This window comes from Micrasema longulum, unplaced genomic scaffold (assembly GCF_059751315.1).
Source record: "Micrasema longulum isolate JH-2025_06_02 unplaced genomic scaffold, ASM5975131v1 h1tg000617l, whole genome shotgun sequence".
Taxonomy (NCBI): Eukaryota; Metazoa; Arthropoda; class Insecta; order Trichoptera; family Brachycentridae; genus Micrasema; species Micrasema longulum.
The window spans coordinates 101,530-123,522 of NW_028277813.1; the positions used below are offsets into that span (position 1 = coordinate 101,530).

A 21,993-nucleotide genomic window follows, 5' to 3' on the forward strand; every position below is an offset into this window, starting at 1 on the left:
GCGCAAGGTGACCGCGATATTCAACATAACTATAATTCGCGTTCTAGTTTCTAGTTATTTGACCGCTGCCGGGCGGTTCAAATCTGGCTCTTCCCGTTAGACATTTATTTTGTCAAATAAGTTGATCTATCGCTCGCGCTTTCGGTCTTTCTAATCAACTTTAAAATGTCTAGTGTTCAATCGGATCACGAAAAGCGCAAACAGATCAGTGTGAGGGGGATCGTAGCCGTAGAGAATGTAACCGAGGTGAAGAAGACCTTCAACAGGCACCTCCACTACACGCTGGTGAAGGATCGCAACGTCGCCACCCCTCGGGACTACTACTTCGCGCTCGCCCACACCGTCAAGGATCACCTGGTGTCGCGCTGGATCCGCACGCAGCAGCACTACTACGAGAAGGATCCCAAGGTATGTCTCCCCGGCGCGGCGCGGCGCAGCGCTGCGCGAGGTCAAACCCCGTGACCTTCAGCACCGCACCCCTAAATTCTAATATTAGCCGTTCACCTCCTATCCACGGGATTATTAACTGTGTTCTTCTTAATGTACTCTTAATGTCATTTGCGTAGAAAGTTGTCTCTTTCGGGACCAAAATGAATTATTTCGATCGGAATCCAACGCCTGACTACACAGTTATAAGTGAGAAGGTACCTAATATTTGATAGGATACTTCCTGAAGTCCATACTATCGGCTCGGTGTTTCTGCGTAGGCTTCGGGAATGTAGAATCACGTTTTGCATATATTATTACTCTCATTATAGGAATACCATTTGTGTTCTTACTTCATTGACAGGTTTATTGCTTTAAACAAGATCTTCCAAATGACCGAACCGTAAGTGCTCGTGCAAATGTTTTACTGTTTCACCACTCGTATGACGTGGGATCGGGTAAACCGTTTGGAAGGGTAAATGGAAAGGGGATGACGTGATGGCAAGTTAAAGTTCTGAGGATAAATATTAATATTCCTGGCGTTTCTTAATAGTTTATAATATTTTTTTATTTTATTTATTGATGCTTTTTCGTTTACATTTTAAAATCCCACCCGTGCATGTAGATGATGCTGTAAAGGGAACATAAAAACTCGAATGTAATATCGTCACCCTGACGGAAAGCCGGAGTGGAAAATTGCATTTGATTTAATGATTAAGTGTAAGAAAAGAGACAAAACATCTATTCTCTGTTATTCTGAATCAAGCCTATTAGTTCTCTTCCGTACCTATTTATAAAATGAACAACAAAGGTTTAGATGTCCTCTTACGGCGCAGTGTTGTCACAAACATTTCCTCTCGAGCGAAAGCTCGCCCACCGCGCGCTCGCCCAGCGCACGCTCGCCCAATCTGAGTTAGACGCTTGGAATTGAGGAAGGTTCTGAGTTCGATTCCGGTGAGAACGCAACAAATTTCATGCGAGTTTTCTCAAGCCTGGGTGCTCTGTGCTGTAATTCACCACGCTAATTGGGCCTTCTGACCTGTTGTGGTGCAAAAAATAAAATGAAATTCCAGGTTGTTTTTATAAACCATAAACAGAGGCTCAGGAAGTGATAACCTAAAACTATCACTTTACACACTGTGTAACAATAATGACAGGTTAAACCCTAGAATATCTAGATTTCCACATTCCTCATCTCGGTTGAGATATCGGTATATTTAGAAACAAAATAATTAATAGGCGGCCTCTGCGGTGCAGTGGTTCAGACGCTCGACTCGCACACAGATGGTTCCGGGTTTGATTCCCGGTGAGAACACAAAATCAAATGTAATTTTTCTCAAGCCGGGTGTTCTGTGCTATAATTCACTACTGTAATTGTGTCTCCTGACCTATTGTGGTGCAAAAAAAAAACATATAAATATATAATAGACAAGTACCTAAGTACTGGCCTCCCGGTGTAATGGTCAGCGCGTTTGCCTACCATGCAAGCAGTGGCGTGCGTTCCATGTAAGCACATAAGCAGTGCCTACCCTACTAGAATTTTATTAAAACAATAACAAAAAATAATATAAAATAAACGATTTACTATTTGTAAAATGCGCCAAATGTATTTTGGTTAAGTCGTATTTCGTTCTGATCGGCGGGCCACTAACGGCAGAATAAATATGCCTATTTTTTTTCATGTATTAGTGTTGTATACATGATCAATGCGTTTGTGTGTGGGTTATTTTTCAGTTGTAATTACGCATGTATGGGTTAGCTTTTAGGCGGTGCTTATTTTAGAAATTGTTTTAGAACGAAAAAACGAACACCTTACTGACATCTAGCATTTTTTTCAATTATTATTTTACAAAAGACAGTCAAATATAAAATGTCAGATAAATAACCTTAAATTTATTTCTTTTTTACATTCGAGAATAGAGTCCATGTTTATTTTGTTAATGAAAAAATTGAAATGGAGTTTAGTGAAACTTGTGATAGTGACGGAAATGTGTGTTGGTTACAATGCATAGATTTTGGATGTAAAGCGTTCTGACAGTTTGATGATGTTACAAAAGCATAATATTTAACAAAAGAAAGGCTCGTAATTTTGACTTACAAGTAAGTTAAAAAACGGACTTTATTCTTTTAAAATTGTAAACAAAGTTATCGGCCACTTCAGGTATTCAATACTTGGCTTGTAATATATAATATAAATTTAGCATTTATTTGGATATTCGATGTGGCTTAGGTAATTTCAACAATAACTACATGGCAACAACGTAGTGATTCAAACTAATGTGATATATTACTTCAATAAAACGTACTTTTTTTTCTACTGCCTACCCTAGTTTAAAACTCTGCGCACGCGACTGCATGCAAGAGGTCTACGGTTCAATTCCTGACATGGTTGATATGAAATATTGATTTTAAAGGGTGTTTTCACACTAGAATATTGCATAGTCCTTGGACTGGTACCTGAAGCGTAAGACATTTCACCTTACCTTCGTGTAACAAAATTGATCAAGATACGCCGCAATTGGTATACCAATCCAGTGCCCTATACATCATTAAGTGCGAAAAAGGTATGATGGTGACCTAATTATGTAACCAAATGATTACACTAATTTTAAAAAATACACATACAAGCATTTGAAAATACAAAAAAAAAAATGACCTAATTACTTAAAAAATTGGAACTAATTATTAACTTTTTTTTTTATTAAAGGAATAACCCGCTAAGCCTCTATTTATAGGCTTGTCAGCAGGTGGGATAGAGAGAATATGGAAGGAGGTAATGAAAAATACACCACATCACCCAGACCAATTGAGAAAAAATCTTTCTTGGATTTTTTCTTGCAACTGGCGGGAATCGAACCCACGACGCCAGTTTCAGAGTTGGCCGTCTAACCAACTGCGCTACGGCGCCTGTCAACCAAAATTTCCTAATTAAATTTGTACACAATATGTGTATTCCAGTTTCCCACAATAACATAGAAACAACAAAAGGAACAATAACGATGGATAACAATATGTACAATGCACAAGAATAACCTGATGGTGCCATTTTAGCATAAAAAGGGATTCTTACAATAAATAACATATTCACTACAAAACATAACCTAATGAGGATTGTAAACAGTTCGGTGTCAGCTGCAAAGATACTCTGTTGAGATTTTATTACTGTTTTGAGATAATTTAAGAACTTAGGACACCAGGGCCGGTTTTGTGAACGCTTTTATACTCACTATAAAAGCAATAAAAATAGCAGCCCAATTCTCTCAATTGTTGAAATCAAAACTGGTTTATCCTTCCTTATTCAATTTTGAAAAAAAATATATACATCTTTACCTACATTAGTAATGCATATGAATTACTAAATGTTAGTAAATATTTGTATATAACCACATACTGACTTTTCTATGTCTACCGGTTTCGAGACCTACCCAAAGTTAATGCTTTAAATATTACCACAAAGTAAATACTTTAAATAATGTACCACAAAGACCACAAGGACTACAAAGTTAATGCTTTTAAATATTAAGCGTATGAATTAAATTGGGGAAAAAAATCCTGCACAATAATATTTTTTGTATTGCACTTTTCCAATACTTTCTACGTGCCTACCTGTTGACAAGGTCATTCAAGGCTAATTCCGTAGTGTGTTGTGACACTGCCGGTTGAGTTTGGATAAAAATTGGCAGGTCGATATTCACAAACATATTATATGCTTGAATATCGACACACTTTCATAAAAACTCAACCGGATATCATCAAAACACACCTCATTTCTTCCGTGCGACTTGAATACCCTGTCTACATGTAGTGTAGGAGTAATAGAAAGCATTTACCATTTGTTCTTTGGGCATAAAATATATTTTTATTGATAAACATAGGTAAGTGCCGAGAGTAACAAATCCATTAGTTTTCTTAGTGCATGCGAACGTTCTAATTTTCAATTTTTCAGGTACGTATTTTTTCTATGTTACTGCTATATTAAAAGAATAATCAACTAAAGAAATAAAACGAGTGATGCATAAATTGAGAAATTTAGAATAACCAGTGAGCGGCTTCATCACAATAGATCTACCTGAGTCATAGTGACATCAGGAGCTTATAATATTGTCCTGACCCTCATCTTTGGAAACACGACCGGTTCCTTCGCTTTCGCAACAACTTTATTCAGAATTTGTGAATTTGGATATTACTGTTTTTTTTTTATTTAAGAAATTAAAATGAACTTCCATCAAAATTTTCAGTAGCTAACTGTAATGTTTCTACAGCAGGGCTCGGTGTTTTCACAACACGAAGTAAGTTAGTGTGTGTTTTGCCGAATGAGGTTAATGGGATAGAGCGGGGTCAAGTCAGTGTCCATCGAGTTACTACCGCGGTTGTTATGTCTGGCTATCGAGTGGCAGGGGCCAGATAATGCGCTCGATTGAGTTCCGCTCTATCAGCTCTCTGCATAGAATACTCTAGGAATAATAAGATCCGCTGCTTTAGGTCAGTTGTGGTTTATCAACTATCACTCTAATCAGAACTTGCAACTCATAATAATCGAGAACATTGACCCTTTTGTAACATCATTCCTTAACCTCTTTACGCTGTTTTTTTACTGTTTGTACAATAACAAAACAAGTTAGTTCAAAAGGTAACAACAGCAAGAAACAAACCGAGCGAAGTCTATTCATCATTTATATAATTAGTTGCTATATAAAGTATATCTATAGCACCCTATCTAAAATAGTGGAAAAAGTTATAAAAAAACAATTACCTATCTTGAAAAAAATTTCATACTATCTCCTAAACAATTTGGCTCGAGAGAAAACACAGGAACATCAGATGCAAAAGCCAAAATAACGAGCTACATAAATGATAATCTTGACAAAGGAGAAAAATGTATGGGTATTTTCCTTGATTTACGCAGGGTCTTCGATACTATTAAACACACCATACTTTTTGAAAAACTTAGGAATCCTTAATAAGGAATTGGAACTGTTCTAAAATTACATGAAAAACAGAAAGCTAATAGTAAAGATTAATAATAAATCTAGCGACGAAACTGAAATTTCAATTGGCGTCCCTCAAGGAAGCATACTTGGACCAATTTTGTTTCTTATCTATATAAATGATCTTTGCAATTTATCTATAAAAGGCTCTATAATTAGCTTCGTTGATGATTTTGTATTTGGAAAGGCTGAAAATGCTTAGTAAAAAAATGGTTAGATTCAAATTATCTAACACTAAATCACTTGAAAACGAAATACATAACATTTAAAATTAATAATAAAACTACATAATATAATCCAAATCTTTCCGCTTTAATTACAATAACCAAATTCCAAATATTAAATGTATTTGTAAATCGTTGGACAGAGTAGATTCACTTATTTGTTTATAAGTAGATTCAATTTAATATTTAGGAATTTATACAGGGTGTTCTTTAAACCCTGTCACATCTGAAACCACGATGATCAGTATGAGCATGAAGACATATTGGCACATTAAAATACATTTTAAGACGAATAAAATTTACAAAAAGCCCCCCTCGCTTCTCACCTGCAGAAGTATGCAACCATTTGTTTTTTTCAATACATTATTTTTTTTTAATTTCTGCGTTCTAAATATTTTTTTAAATATGCCAATATGTCTTCTTGCCCATACTGATCATCGTGGTTTCGGATGTGATCATCGTGGTTTCGGATGTGATCATCGTGGTTTCGGATGTGACAGGGTTTAAAGAACAACCTGTATAGATGGGAATTTAAGATGGACTAATCAAATAGAACATATTAAAAATAAATTGAACAAAAAAAATACTTTTTCAAAACTAGAAGAAATATTATTAGCCTAAAAGAAATTGTAAAAATATACTACGCAATAACTCAATCAATTTTGAAATATGGAATAATTGGATGGGGATGTGCAAATGACACACTGATCAAGCAAATAATAATTGCACAAAAAGCTTTAATAAAAATTATCTTAAGAGTCCCAATCAGAACTAGCTCCCTCAGTATATTTGAAAATCTAAAAAACAACTCAATGTAAAAGCTCTGTTACCATACGCATGTAAACATTATTCTCTACCTTCCGTTACAAATACAAGGGTTACTAGATACTCCACCATGATGCTGCAAAAAAATAAAATAATAAATACAACCTTCGGTCAAAGAGGATTACTACTCGTACTACCTACTACTCGGTTAAAGTGTACAATCTACTTCCATTATCCATAAGGACAATTAGTAAGTTCTCACAATATAAAATTGCTATTAAGAAATGGATAGTGGAGGTGGGTTGGACACGGATCGATGAGTGGATCAAGCCAAATAGGTAAAATGTGTGTACTGTTTATGAATTTTGGTCTATTGGTCTATAAATTTTTGGTCTATTGGTCATAAATTGGTTATGTTTTTTATGATTATTTTAGTTTATATTGTTTAATATGTTAATGATAATTAGGTTAATTAGATTAACGACTTTTTTATATTATTTTTATTATGTTAACTTTGTTAAATAACTAATTTAAGGCATGTTTCACATTTTGTAAAATGTTTCCCTCAGCACGGGACACCCCAGTGAGGGAAAAAAAAGAATACAAACAATGTAAAAGTATAAATAAATATATATGATCAATTTACACAATGTGTAGTAACAAGCGAATATCACAAAACTTACACCATATTTACTGGTTAAATATACATCACTATATTGTAGCGTGCAGTGCAGTGTCTATTGCATCGTGTCCGGACTCCGGACCTAGAAGGAACCATTTTAAAACACTTGGATTCGAGCAGCGTTGATCTTCTGCTTAAAATTTTTAACAAATTATACGACGCAGGACAGATATCAATCGAATAGTTAACATCAGAATTCATCTCACTGCTAAAAAACTAAATGCTTAGTCATGCAACGATTACAGATTGATTAGTTTGATGAGCTTTGAATTTCAAATAATTATAAACTGCAGCTAGTGCCGCGGACTTACGAATCAAAGGTCTGAGGTTTAAACTCCGCTCTACCACAACTCGATGCCCATTTTCTATTAGTGAGTTATTTATAACTCTTTAAAAAAATGGGCCAAAATTTGAAATGTTTAATTTATTCCTTAAAATTGTGATCACTGAATTAGAGTGATTTTCTTTGAAATATCGTAATGGAACAGAACGGATAAGGAAAGTTGTATTGTTCCAGAGGGTGTACTACCTGTCCCTGGAGTACTACATGGGGCGGTCCCTACAGAACACCATGATCAACCTCGGCATCCAAGGGGCGTGCGACGAGGCGCTGTACCAGCTGGGGCTGGACATCGAGGAGCTCGAGTCTCTGGAGGAGGATGCGGGGTTAGGCAACGGGGGCTTGGGCCGCCTAGCCGCCTGCTTCCTCGACTCCATGGCCACTCTGGGCATGGCGGCCTACGGCTACGGTAAGTAGCGGCCCTCCCTTCCGCGAACCCCTCCGTGGGATAGTCTTCTAACGCCGTCTTTGCTTGCAGGAATCAGATACGAATACGGGATATTCGCGCAGAAGATCAAGAACGGCGAGCAGACTGAAGAACCCGATGACTGGCTGCGGTACGGGAACCCGTGGGAAAAGGCGCGGCCCGAGTTCATGTTGCCCGTGAACTTCTACGGTCGCGTGGAGGAGACCCCGCAGGGCCGCAAGTGGGTGGACACGCAGGTGGTGTTCGCCATGCCCTACGACAGTCCCATCCCCGGCTACCGGAACAACGTCGTCAACACTCTCCGCCTCTGGTCCGCTAAGAGTCCTATTGATTTCAACCTCAAGTTTTGTAAGTATTTTTCATATTTGCTTCTTAATATTAATCCAGTACCGGCACTTGGCTAAGATCTTGCCTCGCACACGGAAGATTCAGGCTCGAATTCCTGGGGAAATCACAATAGTTAAAAAGGTCGTTTGTTCTAGAATTCGCATCTTACGAGACCCGATGGTCTCTTGGCCTGTTTTAGGGCGCACCATAAAAAGCCCAATTGCTAATTAGGTACAATCCCTGTTAAATTTTCTGGGTCAGGGGTTAACTGCCAAGCGGGACAGATAAATGGGATACGGAAAATGAGAACACACAACGAATAGGTTTTTGTTTGTAATGTGACAAATTTTGAGGTTTTTTTGCAGATTCTATCTGCTGTCTGTACAATTAAATACTTGTGATTTTTTTCATCTACCACTATAGGCCAGGACGCTCAATTACGGTTGTGAATTACAGTACAGGACACCCAGGCCGAAGATTATATCGCATTTTAATTTGTTGTCATCACACCTGGGATCGAACCTAGAACGTTCAATTAATCGTTTTAATAACTACACCACGGAGGCCGCCTGATGATATGAACAAAAAAAATTCTAATCTTATTTCAGACAGCGCTAAATTTTCTCATTTGCCTCCACACTCTTAGATGGCTCGGTGAATTTCCATCCCATTGCGATTGTTACATTTGATGTATTCCTTTTCTTTGCTAATCCTGCAGCAAGTTAGTTTAGTTACAATTACATACCAAAAACAAAGCACCCGAACTGAAGGTGATGTTTTCCCGCAATAAACTTACTTCTAATTAATACTTCTATTTCTTATAGTCAATGATGGAGACTACATTCAAGCAGTACTGGATCGTAACCAAGCGGAAAATATCAGCCGAGTTCTCTACCCCAACGACAACTTCTTCGAAGGTCGCGAACTCCGTCTCAAGCAGGAGTACTTCATGGTGGCCGCTACTCTCCAAGACATAGTGAGACGCTTCAAGTCATCCAAGTTCGGATCGCGCGAACCCATCCGTACTTCCTTCTCCACCTTCCCCGACAAGGTGGCCATCCAGCTCAACGACACCCATCCCTCCCTGGCCGTGGCGGAGCTCATGCGCGTGCTGCTGGACGTCGAGGGCCTGTCCTGGGCCGAGGCCTGGGATGTCACGGTCCGCTCGTGCGCCTACACCAACCACACCGTGCTGCCCGAGGCCCTCGAGCGCTGGCCGGTGTCGCTCATGGAGAACATCCTGCCGCGCCACATGCAGATCATCTACCACATCAACCACAACCATCTCGAGCAGGTGGCCAAAACCTGGCCGGGAGACTTCGACCGAATGCGTCGCATGTCTCTCATCGAGGAAGACGGCGACAAACGTGTCAACATGGCTAACCTCGCCATCGTGGGTTCTCACGCAGTGAACGGTGTGGCGCGCATTCATTCAGAGATCATTAAGGCGGATCTCTTCCGGGACTTCTACGAAATGAATCCCGAGAAGTTTCAGAACAAGACAAACGGTATCACGCCTCGCCGGTGGCTTCTGCTCTGTAACCCCGGTCTATCGGACCTGATCTGCGAGAAGATCGGCGAGGACTGGACGGTGCATCTGGAGCAGCTGGAGCAACTCAAGCGCTGGGCCAAGGACCCCAACTTCCAGCGAGCCGTGATGACCGTCAAGCAGGAGAACAAGCTGCGGTTGGCTGCAGCGCTCGAGCGCGACTACGGCGTGCGCGTCAACCCTGCCTCCATGTTCGACATCCAGGTGAAGCGCATCCACGAGTACAAGCGCCAACTGCTCAACTGCCTGCACATCATCACGCTGTACAACCGCATCAAGCGGGACCCGCAGGGTCAGCACTGCCCGCGCACCATCATGATCGGAGGCAAGGCCGCCCCCGGCTACCACACTGCCAAGCAGATCATCCGACTCATCTGCGCCGTCGCGCGCACCGTCAACAACGACCCCGTGGTGGGCGACCGCCTCAAGGTCGTGTTCCTGGAGAACTACCGCGTGACGCTCGCGGAGCAAATCATCCCAGCCGCCGACCTATCGGAGCAGATCTCCACGGCCGGCACGGAGGCCTCCGGCACAGGCAACATGAAATTCATGCTCAACGGGGCGCTCACCATCGGCACGCTCGACGGCGCCAACGTGGAGATGGCCGAGGAGATGGGACAGGAGAACATGTTCATCTTCGGCATGACGGTGGAGGAGGTGGAAGCTCTGAAGAGACGCGGCTACGACGCGCATCACTACTATAACTCCAACCCCGACATCAAGCAGTGCGTGGACCAGATCAGCGGCGGCTACTTCAGTCCCGGGAACCCGTCGCAGTTCCAGGACCTGGTGGACATCCTGCTCAAGTATGACCGCTACTTCCTGTTCGCCGACTTCCAAGCCTACATGGACATGCAGGACCGCGTGAGCCGCGCGTATCAAGATCACAGCACGTGGGCGGAGATGTGCATCCACAACATCGCGTCCTCCGGCAAGTTCTCCAGTGACCGTACCATCTGCGACTACGCCACTGAGATCTGGGACGTGCAGCCCACGTGGGACAAGTTGCCGGCGCCTCACGAGACGCCGAACTAGGTTCTCGCCCACCCGCCGACGCCCGTGCCATATTATCATAACCTAATTCTTTAAACACCATATTAGATCAATTATTGTGTTATTGTTACCACTGTTTGTTAATTTTTTAAATATAAATACTATTTGAGATTTACTATAACGTTAATATTTTTTCCTGCCGAGCCAATTATTTGTAATTTCGGGCCCAGCATACTCTTTGATGCATTTTTTTCTTAACAAGTATTCTAAAAATAAGGCCATGGTGCCCATTCGGCCCTTTTCCTTAAAAATAAAACACTTTAGGGTAAACAAGATATATTTTTATTTTAAGATTACATGTCATAAACTCAACTGTCACGCAAACATGTGTGTGAATATGCATAAATCACATACAGAGGAATGTAATGTAACGGTAAAAATGAATTCTGTTAAAACATTTAAGTTTTTGCATTTGAATAATATTATTGTCAGATTAAATTTAATTCATACAGATATACCGCTATAGGAAGAATTACTGTAAAATAATGTATCTTTATAAGCTTCAAAATGCTGTGGAGATTTATTACATAATGTGACTGCCACGCCTATTCTAACCCTATTAACACTCGCACCTTAGGGGGGTAGAGCTGGGACATTAAGTAATTTGAGCAACTTTTTCCGCCACGCCTCGCTTTATGTGTGTATAATAATGAAAATATTCATGTTACACCCGCTGTCAAACTGGCATACTACATAATATTATGAAATAAAAGTTTATTAAACTCTTTTAAATATATATTTTTGTATTATATGAAGTGGACCTGTTAAACATAAATTATATCTTTCCGTTTATTTTTGTTACACATTTCAAAAAATGATTTTATATTATAATGTACTTTTTGTTGGATTATTTTATTATTTTTTTTGTAATTAGCTATTTTTCTTGGCATATTATTTTATCCCTTTTCAAAGTAAGCTCATCATAGTCGACAGTGCGTACTGCTACGCCTGCCTCCATACACAGATTCACCGCTGGCTCATTTGGTCCTTTTCCCAACATCATTTTATAATATTACATTTGTATTATAAATACTTAAGACAACTTTCATATAATAATTTAAAAAACAATCTGAAAATAAGGGGTACATAGCGCGAATGTAAGTTTTTCTCTCAAATCGAGCATCATAAAACTCTCAACACCGATAGACGAGTCATATAATGAATGGCCGTCACAATACAGATATCCCGACTTAAGTAAAATCCCTGAGATTCATCACCGCGTACGGTGATTGTAAGCAATAGAGGAAACTGGAAGCGAAACAGTTAGCGTAATTTATTCAGTAATTATATCAATGCAATTTATTATTGTTTAAACATCACTTAAGCGCAGTCATATTTGTGCGATGGGGTTGTCGTCGAAGGTTGGTCTAGGAGTCCAAGCAGAGGGCGACGGTGTGGTGGGGGGGAGTGGGACGTACACGCAGACTGGCGATGGTGAGGTCTCCGCAGAGTAACACGGCGCGTACACTAGCGGGAGGCAGCCGGAAGCGGAACACTGCTAGCAGCGAGTCACGCAGCCACACGGAGTAATGCTCATCCTCGCAGCTGATGTATAGCTCTAGACGGTCTCCGGGGGCCAGCAGGCCTGTCTCTGCCCTCTCCTCGTCTCCCCAGTTCCCTGCGATCATAATTCCCCGTTATTTTCAGACTGCCATATGCAAAGCGGATGTATACCCATCCTGTTTCCAATTATTTTAACGTAATATCATTAAATTGAAAATAGAAACACCGCATTTCTAACCACTTAATGTATATTTACCGACCAGTTTTGGAGCTACATGAGCTTCCTTACCAAGGTTTAATTTTGTAATGAATATTGTCCTATTTTATGATTTTAAAAGTGTAAACAATAATATACCTAATTCATGTGGAGGTAATAAGTCGAGTAAAGACACAAGTCATGTAGTGTTTTGTGTTTGTAGGATGGAGTGGGGGGTGAGGGGGGTTGAAATGGACAATAGGAAATAATGTTTATTTGATTATATATAATTTTTTTTGTTATGATTTATTACTTTTTTAATTTCCAAGTTAGCTAATTTTAATGTTGTATTTTCTACACGTATAACCTTTGACCCAGTATCATTATGAATATTTTGTACCAGATGGTTTGCAATTTTTTTAAATATTAGTAAAACATATACTTAAATAAGATGTTATACTTACTCCTAGAAGTTATAAAAAAAACTAATTTGGAAAAAATATTATTATTTAGGCCCCCTTAATTGTTCTTTTACACTAATAAATACATATTAAGTGGTTAGAATCAATCTGTTTTTATTTTTGATTTAATTATATAATGAATAACCACAAAGATAGTGCTTCAAAAATAAATTTTAGAGTATGAACATTCACCAAACCTGCATGGTATGCTTTTATCACTTCCTCCATGAATAGTCCATGACTCTATTAGTCTCAAAGTACTTCCTAGGGTGAGATATGAAGCGGACGGCGCTTACTTCTAAGAGTGACCTCGCAGATGTCGATTATTATTTATACTGCCTCGGAATAACAAAGAAAAGATGAAAAAGAAGAAAGGCAGGGATCCGTACTTGATCCGGTTCTTTGGAATGGCCGAGAAATGGCTTCTCACATTTTATTTTATTTTTTTTTTATTTTATTTATTTCGAATACAAACAGATGTACAGGTTAAATGAATATTTAAAAAAAAAATATATATACATAAAATGTAAACATAGTAGGGCCTGCCATCCAATTATATGTATTCACTAAATAATACTGTAATAAAGCGACGACGGCTTGAAGTTTAAACTATATAAATAATAAATATACTATATATTAAAATAAGATAAATATGGACAAAACAAGGAGATAGTGGAAAGGAAAAGAAGGAAGTTGATAAGGAGTGGTAAAGGATGATTGAAGGAAAGTGAGAGTGGAAAATTGCATTTGATTTATTAATTAAACGAATTATGAATGAAGAGCATGAATCAAGCCTATTAATTCTCTTCTGTACATATTGTATGGAGTGTTAAATATATCAAGACTATTAAATTTTTTGTTAAATGTTTCACATATACGAGGGATTGTAGAATGTTTCCGATGATTAGTTTTAAATTTACGAATATAGAAAATATCAGAGAGTCTAGTTGGCCTGGAGGGGACACGGTAAGCAAGTAGATTAATGAGTTCTGGGGAATCGAATTTATTATTGACAATTTTATAAAGCAGGATCTGATCAAACATATCTCTTCTGTGTGCTAATGAAACAAGGTTATAAAATTTTAATGAAGCTAAATAATTTGGAAAATGCAAATGAAATTTGTATTCTAGTTTTTTCAGGAATTTTTTTTGAACATTCTCGATTCTATTAATATTTAATTTATAAACGGGAGACCAGATAGCAGTGCAATATTCAAGATGGGGGCGTACGTATGTTATGTAAAGCAATATAAATGAACCTAAATTTTTAAAAGATTTACACAGCCGCATGATAAATCCAGTCATTTTGTATGCCTTGTTAATTATAGTTTGCATTCAATGTTAACAAATCTACAGTTCTTCAAATCAGCTTGAAAAACCCCAAACTTAAATATAGTCTAAATGGTGTAAATTTGAAAGCTGTGAAACAACAAAAAAACCTAGGAATAACAATAACAGATGATTTAAAATGAGAATGTCCTATATTAAACATAAAAACACATAAAAGTTCATGTGCGCCACTATCTTTCATTAAAATAGATTTTAGCATATTAGCTTTAAGCTGCTCGCTTAAAATTAATAATTATATTATTATTAAATAATAAAATCTTTATTTTAGTCTTACTCACATATCAATATTCCTCGAGGAACCATGAAATCCAGGAAGCAAAACTGCAGTAACTAGGTTTTCAGTTTATAATTGTGTTTAATTTAGTTTTATTTAAGTTTAGTTTTATTTTATTTTATTTAATATTAATGGTTTGAAGAAATTGCCATTTGGCAATAAGCCATTTTGTACAATTTACATTATGTATAAAAAGTTAAATAAATAAAAAAAAATAAGATAACTAAATTAATCTCTCAATGTTTTTCTTCCTTTTGATACATGGCATATAGTGATGACATGCATAGTATTGAAACAACAGCAAAAACAACTTGACTGCGTTTTTTCTCAGAAACATGTCTAACTGAGATACGGCACTCTTACAGTGTAGTGAACATCGGTCTTGATGTTATGATAGAAAAATGATTAGTTTATGATTAGTAATTAACATGTTGATTGATATTCAAAATAAACATAAATTAATTAGGTCTCAATGCTGACTTTTTAGTAGCTAGATAATAATAAATTATAACATTGCTCATCCAGAATAATGTCTTCTAATAATTTAATCCCTAGTCTGATCTGATAAGATATTCCCGCAAAGATAGATTTATAATTTTTGCAACAATAATACCCACAGATGCGGGATGGTTTTCATCCTACTCTTTAGTCGATGCATCCGAACCGAATGTCATTGTAGGTTGTTACGGTACAAATATACTGATGGATCGGTACTTGGCAGGCAACAATTCGTTGCTTCTTGTACCGATGAAGTGATAATAGATGATTTACAATCAAACTAATAATTTTGGAAGATGGCGTCGACACACTTCTATAAAACATCTCTTGAGGGTGATTAATATTATCCCATAGATGCCAGAATCTTTGAAAGTTGTCAAGATGAGTATTATATTTTAAAACTGAAATAGCACTAAAAAGTTCATCTTCATTAGTGTTCAATTATTTCAAGTTTTTTTTTCTTTAGCACCTTTTTTCTCGCATGTTACGGTACCGTTTTTTCAACAGTGAAAGAGCCTTGGCAAAAGGGATGAAATTAGAACCGCAGTTCGATGAACCGAACGGACCCTGGAATGGCCACCGAGAACCGATTACAGAAATCCGGACAGGCCACAAGCGAGGTAGTCGGTGGCGACATTTAAAGGGGGGCACAGCTATCCAAACAGAGAACTGCGAAGGAAGATGATGATGAAAGAGAAAGCTTCCTCCATCCACCAATTATATTCATAGCAAATAAGATGAACAACTTTTGACAAACCGACCTTTCTGCCAGGAGTTCATGATGATAAGGTGGCGGCGGGCGGCCATGAAACGCGGGTTGAAGTGCAACGCGATGTCGGGGTGCGGCCACAGTTGCACGGCGGACTGCAGGTTGAGGTAGAAGGAGTGCGGCAGCAGGCGCACCCTCGCGCACACCTGCAGCTGTTGGCCGCGCGCGAGCCCCGCGGGCAGCGCCGCGCAGCCCCCCGCCGGGGGTGCGCCTCCGTGCCCCTCCAGCGCGGGCGGGGGCGCGCCCCCGGCGGGGTACGACGCCGCGCGCCCGCCGCGCACCTCCCGCACCGTCACCCCCGCCCCGCGCACCTCCACGCCACATATGCGGTGGATAGCTGTTCGAAAACCGTATTGGCAAAAATGTTTCCCATTTATCTGAAATAAGTATATTTGTTTTAACACTTTTATTGAGTCATAACTATTGTAAAATTCTATGGTCATAGCTGGTACAATAATCGTACACTGAAGTGACCAGAATCGGAAAAAAGTAACCAGGGCCGCTATTACAGTGGTAAGTTAACATATTTATCTTCTATTTTATCTACAAAATAAAATTATGTGTTCTATATGAATACGCAAAAATGTATGTATATTTAACTGTATTTACAAATAATATGTAAAAAGCACTTAGTGTCGTTCATTTCAATAAAATAAATTACAGTATTTATTTAAAAGTGATATAATTCATTTTAACCATTCCAAGCCTCGAAGTGAACAAAATCCGAAATTTTCTCAGAGGGGTACCAGAAATACCCCAGCTAAAATGCTATAATACGACTTTGTCTCGGTAGTGTTTTTAAACTGGTTCATAATATTTCGAGTTTTCTGCGAAATTCATACATTTTATCATAAAATACTTTTGCTAGAGAATGCCATATGAAATTGCGCTGGTTTCACTGTAACACGTTAAACGCCACTGATCTTAATTCTCGCTACGTGTTTGCGAGGTAGAAAAGCGGAGAGTTGAGAGGGGGAATACATGTAAAATGTAAAGCATGAATTCCAGATTTTTGTGGTTATGGCTGAAAAAAAGTGACCAAACTGCAAAAAAAAGCACATGTGCAAACTGAGCAACATTATTATTATTATAATGGATAACTTATGTGGCGCCATTTTCGTAATATAATACCTCAAGGGCGCTTAACAAATCGATCAATTACATGCTACGGACTTATTCAAATGATTTAGAGAACAAGTTGGTTTTAAGTTTTATCCGAAACATCATATGCATACATTTTTTTAAAACATGTTCAATTACAAGTAATCGACGAAGATAAATATCGATTTTACCTTATACCGTCTCGGTATGTAGGTACCGATGAAGATAGCGTTTGTAATCGCGGCCCAAAAGCCCATAAATATAGATAAATACAATATTTTGCCATGTGTCGGCTTCAACTTAGACTGTACATCTCATCATCTTCATATGTACCTACTACCCACTATCCACCTACATGTTCTTGATAACTTTACTTACTGCGAATTTTTCTATTAACTTTTCTGTTCAATAATGCCACTACAAATACTTTACTCGTATTATTTACTGGGATACCCCATTTTATTTTTCATTAATGTAAATTATTGATTTATGTTTATTCTTGTACACACAGTGCTATGTTGGTATCTCTTCAATCCATGCCTCATGTCTAAGATGGTGATTACGCTTGACTCCAGGCATAGCTCGTCTGTGGACAGTCTTCCTCCATCTGGAACGGTCTTGTGCTCTTCTATAGGCATTCGTCAGTGATGATTTTGATAATTCAGTGACTATGCCGCTCCATCTTGTCGGTTGACGTCCACGCGACCTTGTCCCTTCGACACTTCCCAGGAGAATAGTTTTCTCCAAACTATCAGAGTTTTCCTGTAAATATGTCCAAAGAACTGCAGGATTCTTTTCTCGCACATGGATGTTAGTATTTCTCCTATGTCCAGTTCCTAGAGTTTAGACGCATTCGTACGTCTGGCCGTCCGCGGAATTCATTCGCCGCCAACACCACATTTTGAAAGCTTCGATTTTTTTTCTTTTCAGATTCCCTCAGTGTCCAACACTCCACACCGTACAATGAACACTGAGAAAACCAAGGCCTTCACCAGTCTATTTTTTATGTTAATGGTTATACTGCGATTCTTCCAAATCTTCACCAGCCGACTCATAGCACTTTTGGCAATACCTATACGTCGCCGTATTTCACCTTCACACCCACCACCATCACTGATGAGAGAACCTAGATAAATGAAATTGTTGACTCTTTCTAAGTTGCGCAATAAGGATAATGGTGCTACTTTATTTGCTCGATCAATGATCATAAGCTTAGTTTTACGCATATTTATTGAGAGTCCCAGGTCTGAACTAGCAGCATCTATTCGGTCAATTAGTTCTTTCATTTCAATCTCTGACGATGCAATAAGTGTGGTGTCATCAGCATATCTCAGGTTGGATAACTATCTTCCTCCAATTGTGAACTTACTTGTCCAGCCGTTAAGTGCCTTTCGAATGATATATTCACTACATATACATATTAATCAAGAATGGGGACAAAATGCAACCCTGTCTAGCGCCTTTTCGAACTGGGAAGTTATCTGATAGTTCATTGTTAAAATTCACAATTGCTGAGCTTTTATATTGTAAAGTGATTTTATCAGGCAAATAAGGTGTGCTGGTACTCCCATCTCATTGAGGACAACCCATAATTTGCTCTAATTTACACAGTTAAAAGTTTTTTATAATCAATGAAACAGAGAAACACAGGTTTGTTGAATTCTCTGCTTATCTCGATCATTTGCCTGACATTAAAAATCTGCTCATGCGTCCCCTTTCCCTTAACAAAACCTGTTTGCTCCTGTGGGATTTGCCAGTCAAGGAAGTATTTTAACCTCAAATCTAAAATATGCAGTATAATTTTACTTTCATGCGAGGTGAGTGCAAGCATCCTATAGTTGTCACATTTGGCCGTTGAACCCTTTTTGTGTAGTGGGATGAAAACGGATTCAGTCCAGTCTTTTGGCCATGTACCAGTTTTCCATTCTCTTCTTCACGCGTCATGTCGGGTACCCCCGACGTTGACGATCGCTTGGGAGAAAGCTTTCCTATCCTGAGCAGTGCGAAACAGCTCCTCCCCAGTTCTAATCCTGGTCCATGCACGGAAGTTTCGAAGCCAGGAAAGCTGTTTTCTTCCGACCCTTCTACGTCCCTCGATATTCCCCTTCATGACGAGCTGAAGTATGGCATATTTATCACCTCTCAATATGGCCAAAATATGAAATCTTACGGAGCTGAACAGTGGTGAATAGTTGTCTATTAGTATTGGCTCTACGTAATACTTCATTGTTCCACATTTCAAATGCTTCAAGGCGGTTTATAATATAACTTTTAGAGTGCACGCCTCTACACCGTCCAGTAAGACAGACCATATATAACATTTGACCATTCGTTGTCTCAGATTAAGGTTTATATTATCGTCACAAATAAGATTTTTCCTTTGTTAAATCCTGTTCGAGCTGCTTCTATTCTGCATTTTATCTCAATGTCGGGGTCTAGATTTTCAGTGATGATATTGCCTAAGTACCTGAACTGCTTTCCATATTGAAATGGCATTTTCCACTTCACTTTTCGAAATATGTTGGTATTAAACAACAATATTATTATAAAAAAACATAAACCTAACACAGCACCAATTACGTATTATTTGTTTACAATGATAGCACCCACCCCTTTCTCGAAACTGTTCATACAGAATTGTGTCTTTCTTCAGTTTCGCATATTCACTATAATTTTTTCAAAAACTAACAAACTTGTTGAGCGAAAATGTAACATTTCTTTACAATTAAACCGCGCAAATAACGAAACATATAGAAACTTTAAATGCTTTCATTGTACCCCTCACTGCAGTATTGTCAATTTGTGATCAATCATATATACATGGTCAGTACAATCACCTTTTTCTAATTTCCCAGTATGACAATGAAGGAATACAATGTTAGTTCCAAATTGAGACCGCGGCCGCACGCTCCAGATCCCGCCTCGGAAAGGAAAAAGAACGTAGTAATACAAACCAAACAAACAACGACACAAAACCCAAATATATAAATATCGGAAACATTCGAAGAATTTGCCCCACGCAACATGCACTCAAGCAACAGAAGAAAAACAATATGTACTGAAACGCATAAGTACATCAAATTATCAACACACTATTGGCAAAGTCCTAACACAGATTCAAACATGATCCCTATCGAACTTAAGCGAAATTACCTCTCGTCCATAACACAGATACCTCGCAAAGTGGAAACAATTCTGTGCAAAGACCCTAATCGTCCCAACAACCTCACAGACCTTGGAGCAGACGAAACGGGTCCTAGAGCCTATGCTGACTATTCAGCGCGCGGTTTTTTGAGTTAAGTCTACTAGATATTTAAATTTATAATTTACCACTATGGGACAAGAACAACACAGACGGGCAAATTTCATTCAAACATTTCAATTGCTCTATTTCTATTTTGTATATTTTTTTAAAATCCGAATAGGTATGTATACTCACTTGTATAAAAAAAGATTCATCGCCAACAAAGATGTCTATGGTGAAGGTCCGTTGTCGCTCGAGAGGAAAGGGGACAGGACAGGCCGTCTCTTCGCTGCCCCAGGAGCCTCGCAGGCGAGAGTTGCGTACGACGTAACGCTGCGACACGCGCGGGTTTATGTGCAGGGCGATGTCCACCTCTCCCTTATCCTTGGCACACACCAGATTTACCGAGAACCTGAGTAAGCGTTTCAATGTTTGTAAATGATTTATCTAGGAAACTATCACCACAGCACACAGCCGGTTAGTAGGTGACTAACGACTAACCTCTCGCACGATGATAGCACTTCTCCGTGAACAGAGACTACTCTGCCGGGTTCTAGTTGCCCGACATCTCCCTTGTATGAAGCTTCCGAAGAATCTAATTCGTCCTGCAAAAACATATTACAATAATATAATAATACATACCCAATCGAAAGACAAAACAAAACGAGCTTCAAACGATGATTCTCAATAATAGGGACGTTTTTACAATTAAATCAACATTTAGGTTTAAAAAATCCCCTAATTAAGAGTTTTTTTTATTACCGCGATTTACTAAAATCTAAAGATTTCTCAAAATAGAATAAGAGATATGAGCAAAATGATTTTTACACTTTTATGTTTATAAATTTGTATAAACCACTTTAATTTAGAGTTAAACTTCGACCGGATTCAAGCATGATTTTAATCAAGAAACGGGTGTAGAAATTTTGCATTTCAATAAAAATGGTTTTCGTTTAGACAATTTAGAACGATTAGAAATTAGTAATGCCATTAATCAAAAACTTCAAAAAATAAATAATCAATTAAATTTAACTTAGAGTTCTCTTCTAAAAATATTTCCGTTATGATTCATTTTATCTTCTTTCTCTCTCTTTCTTTCATTTTTCTGTCTCTTTCATACAATATTTTATAATATAAATAGCAACGTAATTATAAGTTAGTTTAATTCCTGAAGATGAGGTAGTAACTTCGAAACCGGTCGAAGTATAACTCTAAATTAAAGTGGTTTATACAAATTTAAAAACATATAAGTGTAAAATGTCATACCACAAAATGAAAAATGTTTTTGATAACAATAATATAAAGTGATTTATTTTTATTAATATTTTTTTACTTAGAGCCCCCTTTGAAAGTTGTTTGTCAATATTTAAAAATATATTTCCATAAAACAATGGGCGGTCACTTGAGCTCGGGACAATTGTACATTTTATAGAAGCATTTTTGTTACATGAAGGTAAGATGATCAGTCTTACGCTTTAGGTACCAGTCCAGAGATTATGAAATATTCTAGTGTGAAAACACCCCTTTAAATCAACCATGTCGAGAATCGAACCCAGACCTCATGCATGGTAGGCTAACGCGCTGACCATTACACCACGAGGCCGACTACACGAGTACTAATCTGTGTATATATTTTAGTTTAGTTTATATTTAAACCTGATGATGGGTAATTCTGAATAGCTGAAACGAGTTGTGTTATAATATATTAAACTCTTATGTGGTAAAAAAGTGTTTAATTTTAAATAAATTGAAATACAATTGTGTATATTATTAATGTGTTTATTATATATTTTCATATGACAACGGCCGGTCACCG

At 38.2% G+C, this 21,993-nt stretch overlaps 2 protein-coding genes and 1 long non-coding RNA gene across 4 annotated transcripts in view; 1 reads left to right on the forward strand and 2 right to left on the reverse strand.

Moving 5' to 3' along the window:
• On the forward strand, positions 1-10,896 carry Glyp (glycogen phosphorylase). The gene is made up of 4 exons (XM_088228954.1): positions 1-408; positions 7,603-7,834; positions 7,904-8,200; positions 9,004-10,896. Exons 1-4 carry the CDS (start codon positions 166-168, stop codon positions 10,761-10,763), a joined length of 2,532 nt encoding a protein of 843 aa, XP_088085080.1. The 5' UTR covers positions 1-165; the 3' UTR covers positions 10,764-10,896.
• Positions 48-6,771, reverse strand: LOC148280078 (uncharacterized). Its single transcript, XR_015822709.1, has 2 exons — positions 6,070-6,771; positions 48-5,864 (listed from the first exon to the last, which is right to left on the reverse strand). It is a non-coding gene; the product is annotated as an uncharacterized LOC148280078 (long non-coding RNA).
• The window catches only part of LOC148280079 (32 kDa beta-galactoside-binding lectin-like), a 22,173-nt gene continuing 9,183 nt past the window's right edge, over positions 9,004-21,993 (reverse strand). For both annotated transcript variants that reach the window (XM_088228958.1, XM_088228957.1), the window contains exons 2-5: positions 20,679-20,782; positions 20,373-20,589; positions 15,825-16,209; positions 9,004-12,399 (exon numbers count right to left, since the gene is read on the reverse strand). In XM_088228958.1, coding sequence (XP_088085084.1) covers positions 12,149-12,399; positions 15,825-16,209; positions 20,373-20,589; positions 20,679-20,782 — 957 coding nt within the window. In that variant the 3' untranslated portion in view covers positions 9,004-12,148. The remainder of the gene's footprint in view (positions 12,400-15,824; positions 16,210-20,372; positions 20,590-20,678; positions 20,783-21,993) is intronic.